Source organism: Ctenocephalides felis, unplaced genomic scaffold, assembly GCF_003426905.1.
Source record: "Ctenocephalides felis isolate EL2017-DRISC unplaced genomic scaffold, ASM342690v1 CF-g0.4_SCAFFOLD_00845, whole genome shotgun sequence".
Lineage (NCBI taxonomy): Eukaryota > Metazoa > Arthropoda > Insecta > Siphonaptera > Pulicidae > Ctenocephalides > Ctenocephalides felis.
Window position 1 is genome coordinate 91,266,148 of NW_020536999.1, and position 27,971 is coordinate 91,294,118.

Genomic DNA, 27,971 nt, shown 5'->3' on the forward strand with positions numbered 1-27,971 from the left:
AGTTGATGATGAAAAAAAGCATTGTTAAAATTAACTACACTCCTACAATACCGCACTGCAGCATGGCTACTCTAATAGGTCTATCCATCCGTGTAAAATTAATCAGGACTTTAGCTTCAAGATTCAAAGTTACTGTAGAAATCACACCTGGGACCCATGCTTCTGAACATGCTATTAATAAACAATTAGCCGATAAAGAACGAGTGGCTGCAGCTATGGAAAATAAGCATTTGTCAGGGGTCATAGATCAGTGTATATGCTTTGATGATACGACTAGAGATAATAAAGTAATTGAAGATGTTGTCGATGGTATGAAAAGACAAGTTTTTGGAGAAACTTATGAGTTGCTGGATAAATTGAATGTAAAAGTTGATACTGTGGGGAAGTATGATTTTTTGAAAGAGTCTGACCCACAATTGTATAGAGATTTTATATTTTTGGAAAATGTTAATGAAGATTTGGTTAATAGATTAAAAACAAGGCATGTGGAAAAGCCTAAAGTTACAGAGAAGGATATTTTGGCAGATTTAGAGTACTTAATGGCGTGTTGAAATGATACTATAATTGGAGACATTATGAATGACTTTATATTTATACAGCTAAATATTAAATCTAATTTTTGTTTAAGTACTGCGTTTAATGTTTTTATTTTAAATTTGAATATTCATTTAACTTCAGGAATATGAACTATTACTTACGACGTTATACTTAAAATTTGCTAATATATGTTTAAATTTATGTGAGTGAATTAGACTTATTACAGTAAAAATTTGAAACAAAAACAATCTTAAGCTTAATAATAAATTTGTTATACAAGTGCCAATAATTAAAAAAAAATAGACAGATTCTTTGAATAATATTAATATAGTGTTTCAAAATTAAAGTGTTGAGATTCTTTTTAAGGAATCCTTTAAATCTCTGACCTGAGAATATAGTTGAGATGATAAAAATCTTGAATTTCCATTTTCCAAAGTATCATAGAAAGTTTCAAAAATTGGACAATATTGTAATTGGCAATAGATAATTATATGAAAATTTTTCTACATCGAGTTAAAAGAAGTTGCTAGCTTGAGGATTTTATAGTTAAATTTCTTATATTACCAAAGTGATTACCAAAAATATTCAAGGAAATTTATTGGCAAAAAAGATTCCCACAAATGGATAAAGAACTAAAGGATAAAATTATTAACTATGCTTTTTGCAGTTTGAATATATTCTTCAGAGATGAAGAAAATCCTCACAGTTGTATTCCATATTTAAAGAAGTCAATTCAAACAGTCAGTTTTTACATAATTTAGGTACTATTATGTTGAATATGATTGTCTCAGTTTAAGTCCTAAAAATTAGAAACCGAAGAGGATTTCAAATGGATGTTGTTAAGGTAAGAGAGTTGATCTTATTATTTATTTTATTATTTGTATAAAAAGACAATTACAGTTTTATCATCAGAATCAATGATACTAAAACTGAATTATGTATAAACTTTATTATTTTTTGTATGTACATGAATACCACACATGAATTTCATGTGCAATACATTTATTGTTTAGTGCTATACGAAGTGGTACTACTTGCTAAAGGTTTTTGTGCTGGTCTCGGTTTCGTAGGATCGTATTTATAAGTTTTCTGAACAACTGCTCGTCCTGCTCTCCTAAATCGCATTTCATCAGCCCTTGCCCTTTCTTCTAACTCTCGTGTTATTTTCATATTTGTCCAGGCTTAAATCAATAACATATTTGTCACTTATTTAATTTAAATGTACAATTAAATTATTCTTACATTCTTTAATTCCTTTCACAAAACCTTTATCCTTCATGGGTAAAGATGTTGCAGGATGATGTACTAAGGCATCTATTTTGAAATATGCACGAACTTTTGGAATCTTCAGAAATGCTACCTGCAATTTTGTAAAATTATAATATTTTTGTAACATTTAATAAATTGACCAACAATTTACCTGTGCTAGTGATATGAAATTACTGCAAGTCCAGTACCACAGGATAGCCCCTGGAAAATTAACTGTGAATGGCAGAATAAACACAGGCAAAGCTCTCAATACATATTTCATTATCTGCATATTCTGTGCGTTCAGCCTGGCACTATCCGCACCGACTTCTATCGTCAACCACATTGTGGTACTTGTAATAATAGGTAGCAAATAAAATGGATCTGACACTGTAAGATTTGAAAACCAAAACAAACCCCCGTCTTTTAAACTTTCTACAGGCGCATTTGCCATGCCTCTTAAGCCCATGAAGAAGGATATGAACAATGGGGCTTGTGCTAAGGGCACTAACATATTTTTTAATGGATTCAATTGTTTATCACGCATAAACATCATCATTTCTTGGCTGTACCTTGCAGCATCCAAAGCATTGCCGGTTTGTCTAGCTTCTGTCATTTTCAGTTGCAATGCTTGAAGTTCAGGCATGTAGTTGTTCATTTTAGCAGCATTACGTTGTGCTAATATAACAAGTGGAAACAATAAAGACCTCACAACGACAGTACCTAAAGCGATTGCTGCATACCATGGCATGTCTAGCCCTATATGTAAAAATTCCATACAATTCTGTACTAAGCCCACTGGAGTCCAACCGCCTAAACCTATACTGGCAAAAGTTGGCTCGGTGAGTGTTACAGCCTTTTCTACAAATTCAGCTGTAGGTATCGGCGGGGGCTCTGGGATTTTGTCTAGTAAAGATGTTGTTACATCAATTTTATCGGTGCTAGCATAACGCACTCCTGCAATACTGGGTATAAATATACTGTTTTGGAACAATTTTGAGCCCCCATTGTGATTCCTTTGTTGATAATTACTCTTTATACTTGCTGAATGTAAGTGTCTGCAGATTTTTGGTGTAAAATGTGTAACCTGTGGATAATGGAGAGGTTAGAATTTTAGAAATATATGAAACTACTGATTTATAGACCTTGACGTGTACGAGACAGCATGTTGTACCGTTTTTTAAAACTTCTAGGTATCGCGACATGTTTATTTTTTATGTAAAATTAATATATTTCTTATTTATTTTAATTCACATTCTATTTTGTAAGAGCGATGCCAACATAAGGATGAGAGAAAACTGTCAAGTCAAGATCAAGTGCCATTGCGGCACATATTCTCAAACTGTTTTGAAACATAAAAATTCATGCAAAAAGTGCAAATATTAACAAATCATTTGCATTTCCCCTTTTACCTGTTTTTAATTGTTCTATTTATTGATCAATATTTTACACAAATTATCAATTTAGTCGCAGTGCTTTTATCAACAAATGGGGCGTTCAAAAATATTCCAAAACAGTATACTTCACCCAGATTGCAACAGTGCGTTATGCAAGCACTAAAAAGTGCTTTGCGATATATATATATATTGAACAAATCTCGATACTATTTTTCCGAAGTTTATGATTTTGCCTGAAAATTCTTGCTAAAGATTTGCAAATTCTATGTTTCAGAATAGTTTGACACCCAAATTGGTAAATACAGTGAATATCTGCCATTTTTTAAACATGCTGCACCTTTTTCAAAAATTTAAAAGCCATTGATTGCACGACGATTAGCCAAGTATAAGCATAAATAAAAGAAGAGTATATAATATTGTATATAATATAATAGAGTATATATAAGAATGAGTATAAGTATTATAGCTATTTGTTACAGATGTTTGAATATATAAATATATTCAGAATGACTGGAACATAAGGCAAGCAAAAAGGATTTTCTGGCAAAAACAAACTTAACCTTCGGGAAATTAACAAATTCTCGGACATCATACAATATTTTCAGACAAACTACAATTTGCAGACAATCTATAAAATTTTCGGACTACATTTTAATACTAACTATTGCTAGAGTCGAACTACTGATTTCTGCATCTAAAGACGCATTAGAAGTTTCACTTTAATAAACCCCCATTGCATTCAAATTTGTTTCAAATCAATATCAAATATCAACTTGTTCCATATATATGTTCCATTTAATTGGATCCCATCCAATTAATTAATCTCTTAATTACTGATCCGTATCCAATTATGTTTTCTATTGGCACAAATGGCCCCCCGCAGCCCCAAACTCTCTCCTAGGGCCCTGTTAAATAACACGTGTGAACTTTTAATTAATGACGGGGACGAAAAGTTGGGCAAAAAGTTTGTCGCCTCCGGAATTCGGAAATTAGCGTAAATTGAACCGTAATAGGAAATTGTTCTGGTTTCTGTACACGAAAAGTTTTACCTCATCAATATGATAAATGGTAAATGGTAAATGGTAAATGGTAAATGTCACTTTCAAAACTAAAAAATGTTCATATAGATAATTGTTATAAGTAAAATAGGTGTGAATGGAGTTTTGGCCTAATAAGTAGTACTTGATCAATAACAATCGAAGTTTAGACAACTTTTGAAGTTGCACTTATAATCATCATACACCTAAATGTGTATATTTTAATAACAAATACTAAAATCGATGGGTTTTCTAACAAAATTTTTTGTTAAGAGTGATTCCAGTCTAAATGAGTTTTTTGTTAACAATATCTTACAATCGGAAAGCATTTTTATGAGCTCTGCAGAATGTACCATTTGTACTATAATTTTGTAATTCAGACATAATCTAAAAGTATCTATTTTACAACAAAAACTGCAATCGATGGGTCTTTTAACAAAATTTTGAGTTTTGAGAGATTTCAGCCAAATTCTGTTTTTTGTGAACAATATTTTACCATCGGATGACATTTTTATGAGCTCTGCAGGACGTACCGTTTCTACTATAATTTTGTAATTCAGACATAGTATATCTAATAGCAAATACTAAAATCGACAAGTTTTCCAATAATCTACATATATATAAAAATAAGTCGGGTTAAACTTCCTGACAATAGAACGCACGAACCGATTTCGACAATTTTGCATTCGTTGGAAAGGTCTCGGGCTCCGCAAGGTTTAAAGCTAAGAATTGGTGGTGCATGGCATCGTGCCTTAATGCAAATTGCTGGTACTTTACGCACCGTAATTAAAAATTCGAGTAATGACATTAGTGAGAATCTTCAGAATTATGTTTGGTTAAGTCAACGAGCAATTTTTGCCGCAAAGAATAATTATGTACACGCACTTAATTTCACCATTCAATCAAAAATTGCTGGCGATTTGGTGACATACCAATGATTCCGACTGGTCTTCCGTTTGAGTTCAAACGATTGCAATTTCCAGTTCGCAATAACAAGTCGCAAGGCTATTCGCTTAGTGTTTGCGGGATAAATTTTAAATAGATTATTTAGAAAATCATTGTTTTTCACATGGGCAGTTATACGTTGCCTGTTCACGAGTTGGAATACCATCCGCTTTCTTTGTGTTAACGTCAGACCAAAAAACATAAAATGTGGTTTACCAAAGAGCACTTCAATAAAACGGATAATTTGCGAATTCACTTTCATTTACTTAGAGAAGTTCAACTAAAAAATAGTTTATTTTGCAATCGAACTAAATTCATTACTGTTGTGTAATAAAATCAAATTTTTCCTTTTCAAATATTAAACGAACAAAAAATTTCTTCATTTTTCTCATGAAACCATCTGGTGGCGAAACAGAGTTCGTCGGGTTTGCTAGTATGTATAAATAACTATAAAATAGGTGTAAACAATTTTTTTAACTCCTACAATTTTTAATGAGCTTTGAATTTGTATCCTATAAAATATTTGATTAAATTAAAACTTCTGCAACTACAATAATTGTTCTAAAGTGTGGCAGTGTCATTTTAATTAACAGCAGTTTTAATTAAACATATCTAATTGCAATTAAAACGATTTCAATGCAGAGGATCATATTAAATTTTCTGAAATAAAATTTATTACAGACTCAATTTTTATTCTGTTCGAGGCTGTATCTTTTTATCGTGTAAATTTATTAGTTTATTATATAAAGTGAAATAAAACAAACGATTCGTACGACCTCACCTTAAACTTTGTTCATTTATCATATGGTTTATTTTTTTCCTTGGTTTTCCGGAGCTTTTTGTGCTTTTGTTGCGCATTCATCATCGCCGGTAGAAAATAAAGCTTGAATAATGATTTGCTAACGTTTTTTCTTTGTCCATTTTAGGAAATCATAGATAATTTATCAAAATAAGCTAAAATAAGTAATATACATTACACAACACAAATGTCATGTTTTGGTTCAAGTAAAAAGCTCCGGAAAGTCAACAATTGCTGATAATTATCCGAGTGCATAAATAAAAATAATATTTATATAATTGTTCTGAAACTGTTGCAACTTGCAACTGGAGCTTTTAGATTTGCCATTTTTTTACCAGCCATAATTTTGTTAATTAATCAACATGAAATCCTACTTTTAACTTTTTAAAAGCAATGCGGTTCATAAATCATATTAATATAAGGCAATGACTGAAAGCAATAATGGGAACTTGTTCAAACAATCATACTTCGTCATTTTCCCTTTGGACGCTATCATTGATAAACAAGTACGACGTGGACCCTATCTCAAAATCAGTATAGTTTTGTCAAAAATTAACCTAAAGGTGATTTTTTACAATTTTAAAACGCTTTTATTTTATGTGTTATCATATTTAGTGTTAAATGTTGTAGTACTTCATTTTTTAAATATTTATATTAAACGATAAATATACAAACAAATTAAATATTAATCTTTTTTTTTCTCAAAATGACCGTTGGCAATACCGATTTTATATATGAAATAGTTCGTGTTAGACTATTCTAATTAATAGTTTTATTAATTGTTTTATAATTATATAATTGTTGTGTTAATTCTAAAAACAATGTTAATCATTGTAGTACTATTTTTTTAAACCATTTTATTATAAAAATTGTATAAACAAATTAAATCTCTTTTTTATGCAAGATGGCCGTTAGTGCGAAATTGACTTCGTTCTTGACAGATCTAATTAATTATTAATTATTAATTAATTTAATCTGTTATATTTAAATTTAAATCTTATAGTACTTTATTTTTTAAATATTTATATTAAACGATAAATATATAAACAAATTAAATATTGGCCGTGCCGATTTAATATATGAAATAGTTCTAATTAATAGTTTTCAATTAATTATTAGTTTATAATTATATAATTGTTGTATAAATTCTAAAAATAATCTTAATCATTGTAGTAATTCGTTTTTTAAACTATTTTATTATAAACATTATATAATTAAAGTTCTTTAACGGCCATCTTAAATTATAATTTAAGATGGCCGTTGTCAGTGTTAAATTGACTTCGTGTTTGACAGATCTAATTAATTATTAATTAATTCAATGTGTTATTATATTTAAATTTAAATGTTGTAGTACTTCATTTTTTAAATATTTATATTTAACGATAAATATATAAACAAATTAAATATTAAACTTTTTTTTTTCAAAATGGCCGTTGACAATACCGATGAAATAGTTCGTGTTAGACAATTCTAATTAATAGTTTTATAAATTCGTTTATAATTATATAATTGTTGTGTAAATTTTAAAAACAATGTTAATAATCGTAAAATTACATTTTTCAAACTATTTTATTATAAAAATTAAATTAACAAATTAAATCTCTTTTTTATGCAAGATGGCCGTTAGTGCGAAAATTACTTCGTGTTTGATAGATCTAATTAAAAGTTTTAAATTAATTATTGGTTTATAATTATATATAACTGTTGTGCAAATTCCAAAAACAATGTTAATAATTCTAAAACTACTTTTCTCAAAATATTTTATTATAAAAATTAAATTAACAAATTAAATCTCTTTTTTATGCAAGATGGCCGTTAGTACGAAATTGACTTCGTGTTTGACAGATCTAATTAATTATTAATTATTAATTAATTTAATGTGTTATTATATTTAAATTCAAATGTTGTAGTACTTCATTTTTTAAATATTTATATTTAACGATAAATATATAAACAAATTAAATATCAAACTTTTTTTCTCAAAATGGCCGTTGACAATACCGATTTTATATATGAAATAGTTTGTGTTAGACAATTCTAATTAATAGTTTTATTAATTGGTTTATAATCATATAATTGCTGCGTAAATTTTAAAAACAATGTTAATAATTGTAGAACTATATTTTTCAAACTATTTTATTATAAAAATTAAATTAACAAATCTCTTTTTTATACAAGATGGCCGTTGTCAGTGCTAATTTGACTTCGTGTTTGACAGATCTAATTAATTCTGAATTATTGCTTTATGCGCGTAATAATTAAATAATAATGAATTTAATGTGTTAGTATATTTAGATTTGAATATTGTAGTACCTTATTTTTTAAATATTTATGTTAATCCATAAATTTGTTATTAAATATTAAACTTATTTTTCTCAAAATGGCCGTTGGTAATGAAACAGCTCGTGTTTGACAGTTCTAATTAATAGTTATAAATTAATTATAGGTATATAATTATATAATTTTTGTATAAATTTTAAAAACATTGTTAATAATTGTAGAACTACTTTTCCAGAAGAACTACTACTATTTTATTTTAAAAATTATATGTGCAAATTAAATCTCTTTCTTATGCAAGATGGCCGTTGTCAGTGCTAAATTGACTTCGTGTTTGACAGATTTAATTAATTCTGCTAAATTATTGCATTATACGCGTAATTAATTAATAATTAATTTTGCTTGTGTCGCGAATATTGCATGCAATACTATTTATTATTATTCAAATTGTTGTGAAAAGGGAGCATTTTTAACAGTCACTTATTCTTAAGAATATTTTATATATATTCTTATGATTTATTCTCAAAAACTAATATCCATGCCAAGCAGGCAATCTATTATAAATACGTATGAATTTTTTATATATTACATACATTGTATAGGTTCTGGCTGGCGAACAAGTTTCCGTGATCTTTTATCATAAGAATTATGCAAATAGATGTATATATGTACTATATATAATATTTTAAAAGTAGATCACGTATTATATAGAATTCTCGATGCAGCCTTTACAAGTTTTCAATCATTTTGAATGAAATTCGCATGTCGGACGAGGTAAAATCGATCTTAACTCCTTTGTGAACATTTATAAGTAATGACATATGGATAAATTTAAAAGAGGAATAATGATAAATGAAATATTAACTAGTAATTATGATTACTGTATAATGTTTTTAATATATTTTACATATGTGTTTTTGTTTATGCAGGTATATTTTGGAGTGGTCGCACTAGGAAATGTTTGCTACACCTGCAAATTAAAATTAGGGTGTGAGCACATGTGAATTTTAAGTCACAAAAATCAAAATTCAACAAATCAACGCTTAAATGGTAAGCAACAAAATTTTATATTATACCTTTAATAAATCTAAGTTCTTATATATAACATTTATCATTTTCTTTCTAATGCTTTTTCGCGTTTCCCGATTTTCTTTATCAATTTATTTTAAATTATTGAACTCATTCCGTGTATTCCTTTTGTAATTAATTCTAATTAATATTAATCGTTCGTAATTGATCATAAAATTGTAAAAACTTCTGTATGATGTTTTTATTATATTTTACAATACTTATTTATTCATTTATTTATTTATTTATTTATTTATTTATATGTGTTTTTGTATATGCAGGTAGATTTGTAGTGGTTGCACCAGGAAAAATTTGCTACACCTGCAAATCAGAATTAGGATGTGAGCACATGTGAATTTTAAGTCATACAAGTCAAAATTCAACAAATCAACGCTTGAATGGTAAGCAACAAAATTTTATAATATACCTTTTATAATTCTAAGTTCTTATATATAACATTTATCATTTTCTGCTTAATGCTTTTCCGCGTTTCCCGATTTTCTTTATCAATTTATTTTGAATTATTAAACTCATTCAGTGTTTTCCCTCTGTAATTAATTCTAATTAATATTAATCGTTCGTAATTAATCATGAGATTGTAAAAACTTTTCGATATCCGAGAGGGGACTTCGTTTTGTTGTTTGCTGTTTTGGAAAATTTGATTAATTCGAATTTTCCGGACGATTTGTTATTTGAAGACAGATTGATAGGATAGAAGATTCTAAGGGATGTACTTGAATGGCAATATATATATATATATATATATATATATATATTTATTATATAAAAATAAGTCGGGTTTTCCTTCCTGACGATATAACTCCAGAACGCACGAACCGATTTCGACGATTTTGCATTCGTTGGAAAGGTCTCGGGCTCCGCAAGGTTTATAGCAAAGAAAATTGGAGAAAGATTTTAACAGAGAACCGGAAAACAATTTTTTTTCTCACATACAGCGTCATCTCTGATACTTAGCGTGTACTTCAAACTAATATTTTTTGTTTGACTGCTACTCATTGTTCTCTGCTCAGTTAATTTCATGTGACAAACCGGCATTGTGTTCACTGTGAAATTGTGCAAAAAAAGTAAAAAAATAGGTTATTCGTTTCCTAACATTTCAATTGGAAACCATCAAATCAATCACGTGTATTGTGCAAATTTTATACAGAAAATGAAACCATCTGGTGGTGAAACGGAGTTCGCCCGGTTTGCTAGTATATATATATATATATATATATATATATTTGTTTATTTATTTAGGGTGGGTCAAATTTGTTGACATTTGCGATTTTAGTTGAGTGGGTCCTTTCAAAAAACTTTGCCGAAGAAACCATAACTCGGAAATCATGTTGTGATTTGAGTATGTTTTACCTCAATGTGTTTACTATGACAACAAATACTAAGAATTCAGGATTTTCTTTCAAATTTAAGCTTTTTTTTAAATTGAAGTACAAGTGTTTAGCAAAGATTTTATTATATATACATATTTCTTCTACTAATTATTGAATAAAAACTTTCTCAATTGCACAAAATGGCGAAGTCAATTGAGAAGCTGCAAAAACATAGTTTGATATTTTAAAAGTTTTAATTAAGCGGTTTTTATTTGATTAAAAAAGTCTTTTGAATCGAAACGAGTGGCTTTTAAGTTTTTCCCAACAACTTGCAAAAAATTAATTGCGGTGCAATTAATGGACGGAATTAATTTTTTTTAGTTAAAATAAAAAAATACGTGCAAGTTACACAGATTTAAGTGCACTTAGAAAAGTATTTTTGAGATTCTAGATTATTAAGTTATACATTTTATTTCTTGTTCTTCTATAATAAATAGATTTTGCAGTTTTCTTTGAAGTTAAAGCTTTTCCATCATGTACTATTTAAAGTGAAACTTCTAATGCGACTTCCAATAATGTTGAAAATAGAAGGTAATGAAAAAGTTTACTGAAAATTTAGTAGATTGTCTAAAAATATTGCAAGTTGTTGGAAGATATTATAAATTGTCTAAAAATGTTGTAGATGATCCAAAAATGTTATAGTTCGTCCGATAGTTTGAAGATATTCTGACGAGAATACATTTTTATTCTGTAAACGATAAGACATCAAAAAAATATATATATTTAAGAAGTTTGTAGGTAATGAAATTCTGCACAAATATTTTTTTATATATTTTTCTATAAGGCTTCGTGTTTTGAACATTTTTCTGCTAAACTTTTTATAAATATTTATACATACAAATAATTGATTTGCTTGTCGATAACATTATTTCTTCTGTATAAAAACTTTTTTAATTTAAAACTTCTGCAAAAGTAAAAAATTCCAACGATATTTATGTATATATATATATATATATATATATATATATATATATTATCATATCATATTTTTTCCTAATATCCGTTTATTATACATACAAAATTGATTGATTGAAGTAGAGCCTCCGCCCCGAAAATATGAAAATTAAAAAATAACTTCGACTCTGAGCCCCCCTTGTACTTGTATTGTGTCTCCAAATATTTACCTCGAAGGGTTTGCATGTCAAATATTTACATTGGTACGGAACCTTTTCGACCTTCGGAAGGATTGATCGCTTTTTATATGCATATGAGGTGAAATACTTGTTATTAGGAAAATTGTTTCGTGTTATGTTACGAGTTTTGGGTATATCGAGGAAGATATAATATTAGACAATCTTGTAGGCTGTTTAAATTTACACTATTCAACTGAGTGCATCATTTATATTAATCGAATGGCTTGAAATTTATAAGAGATATCATAAATAAATGCACAAGGGAATTACGATTGATTCTATTTTTATTTTGGATTTTAGAGCATACCAAGTTGCTATAGGATGTTAAGAAAAGTCAAAGATTATTCAATTTAGAACAAATTTCTCTTACACATCATTTATATTAAACGAATGGTTTAAAAGTTACAAGAGATATAGTAAATGAATGTACGAATCTATTACTGTATATCAATTCACGGATAAGTCGTATTAAAAAAAACAATATACATTTGATCGAAGTTTTAAAGTATACGAAGTTGTTGTAGGGTTTTTGTTGTCAGAAAAGGTTTTAGATTATTTAAGTTTGAACAAATTTTCCAGAGATTGTATTTATTTTGAACCACTAATTCAAAAGTTATACATAATCTACATATATTTAAAAATAAGTCGGATTTTCCTTCCTGACGATATAACTCAAGAACGCACGAACCGATTTCGACAATTTTGCATTCGTTGGAAAGATCTCGGGCTCTCGGGCAAGTGGTGCATAGCATCGTGCTTTAATACAACTTGCTGGAACTTCACGCACCGTAATTAAAAGTTCGAATAATGTCATTAGTGAGAATTATGAGAATTATGCTTGGTTCAGTCAACGAGCAATTCTTGCCGCAAAGAATAATGATGTACACGCACTGAATTTCACCATTCAATCAAAAATTGTTGGCGATTTGGTGACATACCAATGATTCCGACTGGTCTTCCGTTTCACTTCAAACGATTACAATTTCCAGTTCGCTTTGCGTTCACAATAACAAGTTGCAAGGCCAATCGCTTAGTGTTTGCGGGATAAATTTTAAATAGAATATTTAGAAAATCATTGTTTTTCACATGGGCAATTATACGTTGCCTGTTCACGAGTTGGGAAACCATCCACTTTGTTTGTGTTAACGTCCGACCAAAAAACAAAAAATGTGGTTTACCAATGAGCACTTCAATGAAAGGGATAATTTGCGGATTCACTTTCATTTACTTAGAGAAGTTCAACTAAAAAACACTTCATTTTTGTAATCGAAATAAATTCGTTACTGTTGTGTAATAAAATCATTTTTTTCCTTTTCAAATATAAAACAAACAAAAAATTTCTTCATCTTTCTCACGAAACCATCTAGTGGCGAAATGGAGTTCGTCGGGTTTGCTAGTTTAATATAAAAATTAATGTTTAATTACAAAACGTTTCTACCGTATTTTCTCTACAAATTTATTTAAAAACTAGTTGTGTGTACCATTTTGCCTTAAGACAAATAAAGTCCAAATGCCGCTCACACCTAGTAATCATATTTGTTTAATTAATTTTGTAATAACCATAAATTTAAAATGAGAAATAAAAAGAAACTTTATTTTTAAGCTAAATAACTACCATTCAAGCTCTTTATTACCTTCATAAAGCTTTAGAATTTAATGAATTATCGATACTTTATAATGGCTTTTTATTTTATAGTTTCGGATTATTTGAACGAGGAACGTTATTAAAAACGTAAAATTTAATAACTTCAAAAGGGAATATAGGAGTATATCACTTTGTCTATGGACAAGTTGCTTTATAAAAAAAACACTAGATAAAATCGTTATATAGTCTCTGAAATTTTAATATTTCATGTCTTCCTGTAAATAAAGCTAATAATATTATTATAATGAGTAAATTATATTGGTATCAGTTTTTGTATAGTACACAATCATGTTTAAACATTAGGGTGGTCCTTGATATGGATATTTTTGAAATTTTTTGCTCCCAGGGCCTCAAGGCTTCCAAATTGTTGAAAAAAAAAATCTTCTTAAAGTTTTAGCTCTTAAAATTAACTTTAAGATAGTCCGCACTTCAACCAAAGTTTTTGATGGAAATAACATTTATAAAATACCATTTGTTTTTTAGAATTTCATAACTTAGCGACAAGCGAGTTAAAATTTTGAGCATAATATTGTATTTGCTTGTTTTGGTCATAAACAAAGAAAATTACAACAAAAATTTGATATATTCTGTGATATAAGTATTTACTTAGGAAGAAGAACCAAGAAACTTTAGTTGTGAAGTGCAGACTATCTTAAAGTTAAAATTAAGACTTAAAACTTTCAGAAAAATGGTTTTTATCAATTTAAAAGAATTTGAGTCCTTGCAAAGAAATTTGAAAATATACATATTAAGAATTGCCTTAATAAACATATTCATGTACTTCAAATCTGAATTACAGCTTTGTAGACAACTGGTACATTCTGGAGAGCTCTCTAAATACTTATTTATATATATATAGAAACGTTCACTAGGTTATAAAGTTTGAGAAGTTAAAAAATATTATATATTATTAAATTTCATACAAATTTGTTAACTTTCCATAGGGTAAGTTATTGCAATCGTCCAAAAATCTAAATTGAAAATGTTTGCATTTCTCGACGTTTTGAAGGTTTCTGAACATGTTGGCATACCTCAGAAAAAATGGATGTGTGTGTGTGTGTGTGTATGTATGTATGGATACAATTTTCCAGTCACGTTTTCGGGCGCACAGATCAACCGATTTGAATGGTTTAAAAAACATTCGATTCTTATTGATAGGGAGATGTGCTGATTAGTTTTTGGCGAAGGCAGGTCCAGCAGTTACGGAGATAAAGAGCAAAGAGTGCAGAAAATAGAGTTAGAAATAGAATAGAAATCGAGTTTTTGAGAGAACGGAGTATCCGATTTGAATGATCTAAAAAGCATTCAATTTGTAATGATTGGGAGAAGAGATGATTAGTTTCTGGCAAATGCAGGCCCAGCTATTTCAAAGATACAGAGCTAAATGTGCAAAAAATGGCAGTTTTTGAAAGAACTAAGCGCCCGATTTAAATGATTCAAAGAACTTTCTGCTTGTTTTAACAAAATAATTCATTTTGGAAAAAAAAATTGTTTCAAAATTTTTTTTTTCAATTTTTTTTTCAAAAAAAATTTTTTTGTATATCGAAAATAATTCAGATTTTAATTTTAATTTTACTAAAGTTCTAATATACTTTAAACAAATAATTTCAACTTTGCAATTCAGTTTATATAATTCTTATAAATATTAGACAATGTTACAATATTTATTTATAATAGTCTATTTAAAAACATGTAATTTTCCTCGAATATTTCGTTACGATACGGGAAGTTCCAGCAATTTGCCTTAAGGCACGATGCCATACACTCCACTAGTTTGATATTTTCTTTATAAACTTGTTGATTCGTTTAATAGTTACAAGATATTATATAAATAATTTCATGCATGAATTGCATAGCTTTAAATAAATCATTTAATTTTGTTTGTTCTATTTTGAGCTAAATTATTATAAATAGAATACATAGGAGGTGTATTTTATACGAATGAATTATCATTATTGAAATATTTCACAACAATTAAACATTTATATGCATTTATCTATTATTCTAACAAATTCGTCCAGCGTATTTAATCCTGTTTTATATATGAAAGGATTAACTCGTTTCGGTATTTAGAGAGGCGTTTTATTTAATTATGCGTGGCCTGCGCTTTACCTGATAAAATAATACAATATATTATTTCCATAACCATTTGTTAATTAAACAATAAATCATTTACATGGATACGAATTGTTTAAAAATTCACCACGTGCGCCCATACCCTAATGATTTTTAATTGATTTAATACGACAATTTTACCATGTGTGCCCGGACCCTAATCATGGTTTTTGTTGATTTTTAACACTTTTATATTGTCGCTACTGAACGTGTGCAAATTGCAAATTGCAAATGTCATCGTGAAGTAAATGTGTGTTCGTTAACTGTCTTTTTTAATTTATTCTCTTTTCCTAGTGTTTAATAATGAATCAATGAACAACTTGAAAAAACATTGTGCAGGATATTTAAATTGTTTCAAACGGACATGGTTTATTTAAAAGAATACTAGATGGAAAGTATTCTGGACATGAAACATGGAAGGCCTTTTTGACGTATGTAAATAAATAATGTAATTGTAGATTATATGCTTGGCTAGATAAAATAGTTAATGATTTATTTTCTACTAATTTTTAAGTTTGATTGATGGATGTAAATTGTTTTAGTGTTTTAGTAAAATTGTAGAATATTTTTACGATTCAATTTAACGTTTGGATAAAACTTAACATGGCGGATATTCTGGCGAAATTATTCGATTTTTACCATTTATTATGGTGTAAGGATATTACACAGTTCCAATTTCCGTTCTTCAATTTCTTTTCCCATAATACAAAATTGAAAAATAATCTAAAGCATTAAAATAAAACATGCATGTCCGCCGTCCATTGACATTTCTGCAAGGGCGAAGCCCTAAAAGGCATTTTCTGCGAATGACGGGGCTTCGCCTGTTTACACATATAAAGAAAACAAGAAATTAATTTCAGCAAGATCAAAATTAAGCACGCGCACGAAAGGTTTCTGTTAAATTGAACACAATAAGTGACACAGAATAAATTTATGTATGTATGTATATATATATATATATATATATATATATATATATATATATCTTGCTCAAAGTGATTTCTCGCATAATACGCCACTTCAAGCGGGTCTCTGCTTCCCCATATGACTCTTTTTTGCAAAAGATGTGTTTTTAACTTCCCGTAAACATCGAAAATGAAAATTTTTATATATCTTTACGTTTTAAAGGTTTCTGAACATTTTGGCATACCTTAAAAAATTGGGTGTATGTGTGTGTGTGCGTATGTGTGCGTGTGTGTATGTGTGTGCGGATACAAATTTTTGTCGACGATTTCGGGAACACGGATCAACCGATTTGAATAATTCAAAAAACATTCGATTCGTATTGATAAGGAGACGTGCTGATTAGTTTTTGGCGAAGGCAGGTCTAGCCGTTCCGAAGATATGGGGCAAAAAGTGCCAAAAACGGTAACTCAGTTTTTAAGAGAACGGAGAGTTCGATTTGAATAATTCAAAAAACATTTTACTTGTATTAACAAGATGAAGAACTGATCAAATTTTCATGAAGGCAGGTCTAGCGGTTTTGGCGATCTAATGAAAAAAGTAAACAAAAAATGCCATTTGGCGGTCAAAAATGATCATTGGACATATGCACATCAAATTCTCAGATATTTTATAGAGATTTTAACAATAAATATAAATTTTGTTTACATTCCTATGGGTTCCGTATCAATGTTCATCCATTAGACGGCGACGCGGCGCTTACGCGCTTTGACATTTCGTCTCTATGCAGTTTAAGCAGTAAGATTGCTTTGAAAAAAAGTTCAGAATTTCCAAAATATGTTAAATTAAAGATAATTTTTTTTTTTCTCAAAAATTTAATTGTTTTGAAGTAATTTTTTCTCAAAAATGTTAATCGTTTTTAAAAAAAATAATAATTTTTGGTACGGGAGCAATTTGCTTTAAGGCACGATGCCATGCGCCCCACTAGTTTTTTTGTTTTCTGAGGGTGGTCCTTAATATGGATATTTTCGAACTTCATTGCTCTCAGGGGCTTGAATGCATCCAAATTTTCAGAAATTTAAACAATTTTCAGACAACCCTACAATTTAAAATATTTTCAGACTCAGACTTACAACAATTTTAAACAATTTACAACATTTTCAGAGGATCTACAACTTTTCTAGACACTTTCCAATTTTTTCAGCCAATTTAAAATATTTTCAGACTATCTATATACAACATTTTCAGAAAATTTAAAACATTTTCAGACAATTTAAAACATTTTCAGACTACCTAGAGCATTTTTATACTATCTACAACATTTTCAGACAGTCTACAATAATTTTAGACTTGGTCCCAGAGGCTCAAATGCTTCCAAATTGATAAAAAAAATTCTCTGAAAGTTTTGGATTTTATTAATATTAACTTTAAGATAGTCTGCACTTGAACTAAAGTTTCTTGGTTTTTCTTTCTAAGTAAATACTTATTTTATAAAATACTAGCAAACCCGACGAACTCCGTTTCGCCACAAGATGGTTTCGTGAGAAAGATGAAGAAATTTTTTGTTTGTTTTATATTTGAAAAGGAAAAATTGATTTTATTACACAACAGCAATGAATTTATTTCGATTACAAAAATGAAGTGTCTTTTAGTTGAATTTCTCTAAGTAAATGAAAGTGAATCCGCAAATTATCCGTTTCATTGAAGTGCTCTTTGGTAAACCACATTTTTTGTTTTTTGGTCTGACGTTAACACAAACAAAGTGGATGGTTTTCCAACTCGTGAACAGGCAACGTATAACTGCCCATGTGAAAAACAATGATTTTCTAAATAATCTATTCGAAATTTATCCCGAAAACACTAAGCGATTGGCCTTGCGACTTTTTATTGCGAACGCAAGGCAAACTGGAAATTGCAATCGTTTGAAGTCAAACGGAAGACCAGTCGGAATCATTGGTATGTCACCAAATCGCCAGCAATTTTTGATTGAATTGTGAAATTCAGTGCGTGTACATCATTATTCTTTGCGGCCAGAATTGCTCGTTGACTTAAACAAGCATAATTCTGATAATTTTCACTAATGTGATTACTCGAATTTTTGATTACGGTGCGTGAAGTTCCAGCAGCTTGCATTAAGGCACGATGCCATGCACCACTAATTTTCTTAGCTATAAACCTTGCGGAGCTCGAGACCTTTCCAACGAATGCAAAATTGTCGAAATCCGTTCGTGCGTTCTGGAGTTATTGCGTCAGGAAGGAAAACCCGACTTATTTATATATATATATAGATTTATCATATTTTTGTTAATTTTGTAACTTTTTTATTTATGAACAAAAAAACAATTGCAATGTTATTCTCAGAATTTTGATTCATTCGTCGCTAAGTTATATAATTCTAAAAAACAAATAGAATTTTACCCATGTTATATTCATAAGAAACTTTTAGTTGGTGTGTGGACTATCTTAAGGTTAATATTAAGATCTAAATTAGTTTTTAAGATGTGGTTTTAATTTTCTTTTAAACAAGAAAGTTCTATCCTAAATGCTTTAGACTTTTTAGACTTTAGACAAATCATATAAATATTATCAAATTACAAAACTTATCTACAAAAAGTATAAACGAAAATTATACAAAGCATATTAAAAATCAAATTATTAATCCGCCACTCAACTCTTTGATTTCAGTCCCTTCCATTTTTTTAATTCGCCCTTTGATGTCCTCGCCGTCAGCGAAATTCTCTAATAATTGCATTTTTCAGATTTTTGTGAAGGAATAAAAAAAGTGTTGCCTGATGCGCGGGTTTAAAAAATACCCCCCCTCCCAAAGTACATTTTTGGCGGGAAATTCAATATTCGAGTTTAATTAAAAAACTATTTTAGTTAATAAAGTAAATGCGTTAAATATAATGGATTTTTTGATGGAAAGTTATTTATTTAAATGGCGAAAAAGCACACGTGTATGAAAATGAATATTGGGAACAGATTTGTGATTTTAAATTGATAAAGAAACTAGTTGTAAATGGGATTTTGTCTTGAGGGTAGTTGCATGAACGTGTATATAATCTGCCTAATAAATAACAATTAAGATTTAGCTATTGGTTAAAGTTTTTAATTATTTTTTGTAACTAATGCTTTTTACTTTTTTGAAATTGGTGCAGCCAAAAGGTCGACGACAGTCAAATGTTATGTCTCAGATCCATATTATATAAAATTTTGGTGTCAAACGAATCAGAATGACTTGAAACATAACATCAGCAAGTTGGATTTTCTGGCAAAAACGTACACATCGGGAAGTTAATTATATTAGTTTTATAAATTTATTTATTGGTGAATGAATTCAAGATATTGCAAATTTTCTAAGGGCAACACACACACACATACATTTTTTCCATTTTTTTCCAAACTAGTTGGGCGCATGGCATCGTGCCTTAAGGTAAATTGCTGGAACTTCCCGTACCAAAAATTATTTTTTTTTGAAAAGATTAACATTTTTGAAAAAAATTTACTCTGAAAAAATTAGATTTTTGAGAAACTATAAATTTTTGACAAAAATTTACTTTTTTTTTTTGAAAAAAAAAAGACTTTTTGAAGAAAAATTTATTTTGACATATTTTGGAAACTGAACTTTTTTCCAAAGCAATTGTACTGCTTTAACTGCATAGAGACGAAATATCGAAGCGCGTAAGCGCCGCGTCGCTGTCTAACGGATAAACATTGGTACGGAACCCATAGAAATGTAAACATAATTTATACTTATTGTTAAAATCTCTATAAAATATCTGATAATTTGATGTGCATATGTCTAATGATCATTTTTGACCGCCAAATGGCATTTTTTTTTACTTTTTCTACTAGATCTCCGAAACCGCTATACCTGCTTTCATGAAAATTTGATCAGTTCATCTTGTTAATAGAAGTAAAATGTTTTTTGAATTATTCAAATCGGTCGCTCCGTTCTCTCAAATACTGAGTTACAGTTTTCGGCACTTTTTGCCCCGTATCTTCGGAACGGCTAGACCTGCCTTTGCCAAAAACTAATCAACATGTCTTCTTATCAATACGAATCGAATGTTTTTTGAATTATTCCCGAAATCGTCGACGAAAATTTGTATCCGCACACACATACAAACACGCACACACACATACATACACACATACATACACACACACACACACATACATCGATTTTTTCTAAGGTATGCTAAAATGGGAAAGTTAAAAATTTGACTTATCTGAAACATATAATTAACAAATCTGACTTTCTGGCGAAAATATAAACTTCTCCTTCTGGAAAAGTAAATTTAAGATTTATTTCAAATTGATTTTTATTATCCAACGCGAGTTTTCTATGAAATATTTTCTTGTAAGCTTTCCTTTTATTTATTTTATATTTACTGCAACAGCTTTTTGAAAAATGTAACTACGGTTATGTAACCATTAAATATAGTTTTATTTATTTTATTTTTTTAAAATCTATCGTTTGATGTTTTTCTAGGGCTTGTCTCTTCATTGAGCTATAAATCGAGCTACAGCATTTTTCAATAAATATATAGTCGGAGCTTTTGTGAAAGGAAAATGCTTTGAAGAATAAAAATAAATGGATAGAAGCTTTTATCGACAGAAAGCTGATTCGAGGTTTCTTTTTTCCTTTTGGCAAGTAGTTGACTACTATGTTGGAGATGTAATTATGGCTTTGCGAAAATATTATACGGGCAATGGATAACTAACCATTGTTTTTTGTTAATTTCTCTAAGAAGATTATGCCAGAAAATCCGATTTGCTCACTTTATGAAGTTTGTCCTAAGGGGGCGTCCATTAATCACATGAGGTAAGGGGGGGTTTGACAAAAAAATCACGTCGGGGAGGGAGGGTATAGTAAAATATTACGTGTATTTATTTGTTAACTGATTTCTTTAAAAAAAAACTCAAACATTTATAAAAAAAATAAAATCTTTTAGTTTTTTCACGCAACTAAAAATACACGTGATGTTTCATGGGGAGGGGGGGTCTAATTTTAAATATCACCATATATCACCAAGGCGTAGATGGGGTTTAAAAATCCTTAAAAATTCTCATCTTAAAATATTACAGGCCTGCACAAAGTGGCTGAATTATGAAAATTTATCAAAGTTTAGAATAAATAGTTTCTATGACATATACCTTGTATTTCCTAGATGTGCAGATTATATGAAAATCTTGTAAATTTTCTGAAAAGGTTGTAAATTGTCTAAAAATGATGTGGATTGTCTAAAAATGATGCAGATTGTATGAAAATGATGCAGATTGTCTGAAAATGCTGTAAATTGTCTGAAAATGTTGTAGATAGCCTAAAAATGTTCCAGGTAGTCTAAAAATATTTTAAATTGTCTGAAAATATGGTAGGGTGTCTAGAAATGTTGTAGATTCTCTGAAAATGTTTTAAATTGTCTGAAAATATTGTAGGGTGTTTAGAAATGTTTCAGATTCTCTGAAATTGTTGTAAATTGTCCAAAATTATTGTAGAGTGTCTGAAAATGTTGTAAATTGCCTGAAAATGTTGTAGATAATCTAAAAATATTCCAGATAGTCTGAAAATATTTTAAATTGTCCGAAAATGTTGCAAATTGTCTGAAAATGCTGTAAGTTGTCTGAAAATGTTGTAGATAGTCTAAAAATGTTCTGGATTGTCTGAAAGTGTTTTAAATTGTCTGAAAATATTGTAGGGTGTCTAGAAATGTTGCAGATTTTCTGAAAATATTTTAAGTTGTCTGAAAATGTTGAAAATTGACTGAAAATATTGTAGGGTATCTAGAAATGTCCCGGATTTTCTGAAAATGCTGTAAATTGTTTAAAATTGTTGTAGGCTGTCTGAAACTGTTGTAGATAGTCTAATAATGTTCCAGATAGACTGAAAATATTTTGAATTATCTCAAAATATTGTAGGGTGTTTGGAAATGTTTTACAATCTCTGAAATTGTAAATTGTCTAAACTTGTTGTAGACTGTCTGAAAATGTTGTAAATTGTCTGAAAATGTTGTAGATAGTCTAAAAATGTTCCAAATAGTCTGAAAATGTTTTAAATTGTCTGAAAATATTGTAGGGTGTCTAGAAATGTTTTAGATTCTCTAAAATTGTTGTAAATTGTCGAAAATTGTTGTAAATTGCCTGAAAATGTTGTAGATAGTCTAAAAGTATTCCGGATAATCTGAAAAAGTTTTAAAATGTCTGAAAGTATTGTAGGGTGCCTAGAAATGTTGTAGATTCTCTGAAAATATTGGAAATTGTCTAAAATTCTTTTAGACTATCTGAAAATGTTGTAGATAGTATAAAAATATTCCAGATAGTTTGAAGAAGTTTTAAACTGTCTGAAAATATTGTAGGGTGACTAGAAATGCTGTAGATCCTCTGAAAATGTTAAAAATTCTCCGATTCTCTGTAAATTGTCTAAAATGGTTGTAGACTGTCTGAAAATGTTTCAAATTGTGTGATAATGTTTTAAATTGTTTGAAAATGTTGAAAATGTTGAAAATTGACTGAAAATATTGTAGGGTATCTAGAAATGCTGCAGATTTTCTTAAATTGTTGTAAATTGTCTAAAATAGTTGTAGACTGTCTAAAACTGTTGTAGATAGTCTAAAAATGTTCCAGATCGTCTGAAAATGTTTTAAATTTGCTGAAAATGTTTTAAATTATCTGAAAATATTGACGGGTATCTGGATATGTTGTAGATTCTCTGAAAATGTTGTAAATTGTCTAAAAATGTTGCAGATGGGCTAAGAATGTTCCATATAGTCTGAAAATGTTTTAAATTGCCTGAAAATATTGTAGGGTCTCTAGAAATGTTGTAAATTGTCCAAAATTGTTGCAGGCTATCTAAAAATGTAAATGGCCTGAAAAAGTGGTAGATAGTCTTAAAATGTTCCAGATAATCTGAAATTGTTTTAAATTGTGTGAAAATATTGTAGGGTGCTCAGAAATGTTATAATTCTCTGAAAATATTGTAAATTATCTAAAATTGTTGCAAATTGTCTAAAAATGTTGTAGATAGTATAAACATGTTTCAGAAAGTCTGAAAATGTTTCAAATTGTCTGAAAATGCTATCAATTGTCTGTAGGGTGTCTAGAAATATTGTATATTCTCTGAAAATATTGGAAATTGTCTAAAATTCTTTTAGACTATCTGAAAATGTTGTAGATAGTATAAAAATATTCCAGATAGTTTGAAGAAGTTTTAAACTGTCTGAAAATATTGTAGGGTGTCTAGGAATGTTGTAGATTCTCTGTAAATGCTTAATATTGTCTAAAATTGTTACAGACTGTCTGAGAATGTTGTAGGCTATCTGAAAATGTTGTAGATTTCTATTTAGTTAATAATTAGTAATTTTCAAATGCCTTCAATCACATTACGGCTTAAGACAATATTTAAAAAATTGTGTAATGCACTAAAGATAAGTTATAGTTTATTTTGAAGATTTCTATTTAAAAGTATATAGAGTTGCTTTAGGATTCTTTTTTAAACATTATTTAATTTAAGTATGTCTAAAACCACATTTAAGATTTATAAATGATATGAAAAGTGCTCGGATGAATCAAGATTTTATTTTATCTTCAATATCCATTTAAAAGAATACCCCAGGGTTGTTTTTTGTTAGGAAAGTTTGTGGAACAAGTTTATCTCAAACCTCATTTATATTAATCAAATGTTTTAAGATTTGTGAATGATATGAAAAATAAACTTGTAGGGTTATTTTTTACTAAAGTATAATTTTAATAAGCATCGTAATAATAATATTGTTATTATTAGTTTTTTTTGTTATACGCAAAATATGGCTTTTGAATTTTAGCGGTTAAAATGCGTTTAATTTTTTTATTATTTTTATGTTGGCGGTTACTTCATCTTGAAGTGTTAATAAAGTTTTGACAGTTCGGGTTTTTAACACTTATATAATTTTTCTGCTTTTTTTTAAATAATTCAACTTTTTTGCAAAAAAACTCGACAGACAAAAACATAAATAAATTTGTAGGGTTATCTTTTACTAAAGTATAATTTTAATAAGCATCGTAATAATAATATTGTTATTATTAGCTTTTTTGCTATACATGACACGGCTTTTGATTTTTTTTTTCTTATTTTTATGTTGGCAGTTACTTCATCCTGAAGTGTTTAGTTTTAACAGTTCGGATTTATAACACTTATTTAATTTTTCTGTTTTTTTTTAAATAATTGAACTTTTTTGCAAAAAAAAACTCGACAGACAAGTATTGAAGTGTTTATGTAAATTCTATATAAGATTTTAGATTCTTCTCAACAATACGAGAGGTTTTCGAGGTCCATTGAAAACCGGCGCATGAAATTATTTATATTTGAACAGGATTCCACAATCCTTTCATTTCGTGTTCAGTCGGAATTCGCAATCAAAATCACCAACAAAGGACATCATGATATATTTATATTTGATATATATTTGTGACCGTTTCATCATATTCATTCATTTTAAATATTCGAATCACAAAAGTCGAGAAGGGACAATATGGCGGCGACCTTTTGCCAGTATTAATATTAATGCTCCAATATTTGCGGCATTCGATGAACTGATATATATTATGGATGAAGTATTTAAACCCAGAAGGTATATTAATCAATAAATCGTTTTGTACTTAATTAAGTATATTTACATAGTCATAATAATATTTACAATAACATTTATAAAAATACACATACATATTTTAAATAACATTTACCTTTCTAACAATGAATATACATATAATAAATATAATGTTATAGAAAGCGTCTTTCTAGAAAGCATTTCAACTTGGGGGCTCATCGAGTTGAAAATGTTCTTGGAAAATTATAAATACTTAGGATATTTTACAATTAGACTGATTAAGTATTTATACATTTACTTCATGTAGACTAGATGACATCTCTGTTGGTTAAATAATCTGAAAAAAGAGAAAATAAATAAAATTTAAAACACTTGCTAAAAGTATGATCAGAGGTACGTTTTATATTAAATTTTAAAGAATGATTTATTTATTATCTGTATTAAGTGAACGCATCTGAAATTAGTTGCAAAACATGAAACAGAAAGATCTGAAGTTAGTTGCAAAACATGAAACAAACTTGCAAGTGTAAATGCTTTTAAACTTTAAAACTTTTTTTAAGAGGGACGTTTTATATTAAATTTTAAAGAATGATTTATTCCTTATATTTATTTATATTATAAAGTGATACTGTTTGGATAAGTGAACGCACCTGAAGTTAGTTGCAAAACATGAAACAAACTTGCAAGTGTAAATGCTTTTAAACAATCATAAACACTTTAATATATAAATGTATTTATTAACGTAGTCATTTTTAACTTTTTATAATTAGTTATAACTAAAAACTCTATCTATTGTAATAAACTACTGGATTACAATTACAATGATAGTTTCTGACAGTTTGACAATAGTAATGGCCGACATTTTGACAATCGTAATGGCCGACATTTTGAATTTGTAATTCAAACAATTTTTAGTTTGTGTGTTTGTTCTAATTGGTTTCTGGTTATTGTGCATTTATTTAATTAAGATGTGACAAAAATAATAAAATAATTACATTGTTGTGAAACCTTCATTGCTTATCTATCCGTCAGTCCATCTCCAGTCCGTTTGTCCTTTTGTAACGCTGATGACGTCTCTTGGAATCCAATTAAGTAGCAATTTAGCTAAAACCACCATTCAGGGCAAAATGTTTTGCTTCAATTTGTATTTGTGAAATATTGCGTTATAATTGCATTAGGAAAGGTGATAGAGGTGCTCAAGGGGGCACATGAAGAAGTACAAGGTTTGGGTGTGACATTTATAAAAATATCTTAGAAATAAATTATATAGCATGTCTTAATAGATAAAGTTTATACTAATTTATATAGATTTAGTCTTTTTGTAGGTTTTTTTTGTACGATTTGTAACGTTATTGTTTAAAATCTTCAAAAATCAAAATGGCGTCCAAGAACTGTCAAAACTTTTTTTCAAGTGAATACAAGGTATTATGGGTTCTTATCATCTTATTCTAAAATTGTTAAATAGTGTATTATTGTTTTATTAGTTACAGTAAATGCACAAACATATTTACAAAATATTGCGTTTAATAGTATTAGGAAAATTAAAGGGAAGCTCCAAGGGGGACAGGAAGCAGTAAAAAGTTTTGAAAGATTTGGGTAGAAAATTTTGGAAAAATATTCAGAAATAAAGTGAGTGTGTATAATACGTATTTTATGTTAATTAGCAGTGATTTATTTATCTTGCAATTATTTTATTTCATTTTTAGTGTTTTTGTTTAAAACATTCAAAAATCAAAATGGCGTCCGGAAACTGTCAAAACGTTTTTCAAATATTTTATTATATTATTATAATAATTTCTTTGTTTGCATACTAGTTTTCTGGTATTTTCTTCAAATGCTAAACGCATTTACAAAATTCATAAATAATTTGCAAATTTATAATCAATCAATAACGTCTAGAAATATTCAAAATGTCGTCCAGTCTAGTGCAGTTTTAAAAAAACGGTGAATAATTTTCATAAATACAGCAATTTTCAGAAAATTATCGATAAACCAGCAGTTATAACTTTAATTAATAACTACTGCTGCTTAATATTAACCAAATAAAACTCTTAAATTGAATCATTATAACCTCTAAAATGTTTTTTATGCTTGCTCCATTATTATATTGAACAAAATCTTAAGACCTCTTTATTTCTATCACTTGGAGTGATGTTTTAATGACTAATTTTTCTCGAGCAATAGAAAATAAATTGGATTTCCTTAATTGAGATATATAACACGATGTTTGTGCTAGAAGCAGAAAAAAAAAGAAAAAAGGGTCGGAAAATGGTCGTTATGTACTTGATTCGTTTTACTAATATAATTGGCTTTGGAATAAAGATGGAACTATCCGGTAGTAGATTTAATTATAGAAATATAAGGGAAAATAAGGATACACGATTTTGTACCTACTATTTTAGCTTTTATCTACATTGAGGAAAATTAGATGAATGAAATCCAATTTGAACGAAGTTGTTATCATCGGAAACTCAAAGTTTACCAATTTAGCTTTTGTGCTGAAATTATTGTATGCTCTGACACGTGGGTTTAGGATTATAATATATGCATATATATATATATGTGTGTGTGTATATATATATACATTAATACGGATATTTTCGAATTTCTTTGCTCCCAGGCGCTCAAATGCTTCCAAAATGGTAAAAAAAATCTATGAAAGTTGCAGCTTTTAAAATTAACTATAAGATAGTCCGCACTCCAACCAAAGTTTTTGAAAGAAAAAACTTTATTTTCAAAAAAAAAACAGTTGAAAAAATCATCTGAATAGCTAAATCTGAAATCTTATTGATTATGGATTCAACATTCCTTAAGGAAAAATACCTTTAACAGCTAGTTTTATAAATTTTTACGAATAATTACTACCAGATTGAAGTTCTAGAATAATCTAA

The 27,971-nt window shown here is 28.6% G+C and overlaps 3 protein-coding genes across 3 annotated transcripts in view; 1 reads left to right on the plus strand and 2 right to left on the minus strand.

The window, feature by feature from the left end:
• LOC113375693 (MIP18 family protein galla-2-like) overlaps positions 1–27,971 on the minus strand; it is a 61,499-nt gene that overhangs the window by 9,282 nt on the left and 24,246 nt on the right. The gene's annotated exons all lie outside the window — the stretch shown is intronic.
• Positions 9–551, plus strand: LOC113363009. The gene has a single exon (XM_026605499.1). The coding sequence runs from the start codon at positions 9–11 to the stop codon at positions 549–551; it is 543 nt and encodes a 180-aa protein (XP_026461284.1).
• Positions 1,500–3,064, minus strand: LOC113375689 (mitochondrial inner membrane protein OXA1L-like). The gene is made up of 4 exons (XM_026615630.1): positions 2,931–3,064; positions 1,958–2,872; positions 1,780–1,897; positions 1,500–1,718 (listed from the first exon to the last, which is right to left on the minus strand). Exons 1-4 carry the CDS (start codon positions 2,988–2,990, stop codon positions 1,540–1,542), a joined length of 1,272 nt encoding a protein of 423 aa, XP_026471415.1. The 5' UTR covers positions 2,991–3,064; the 3' UTR covers positions 1,500–1,539.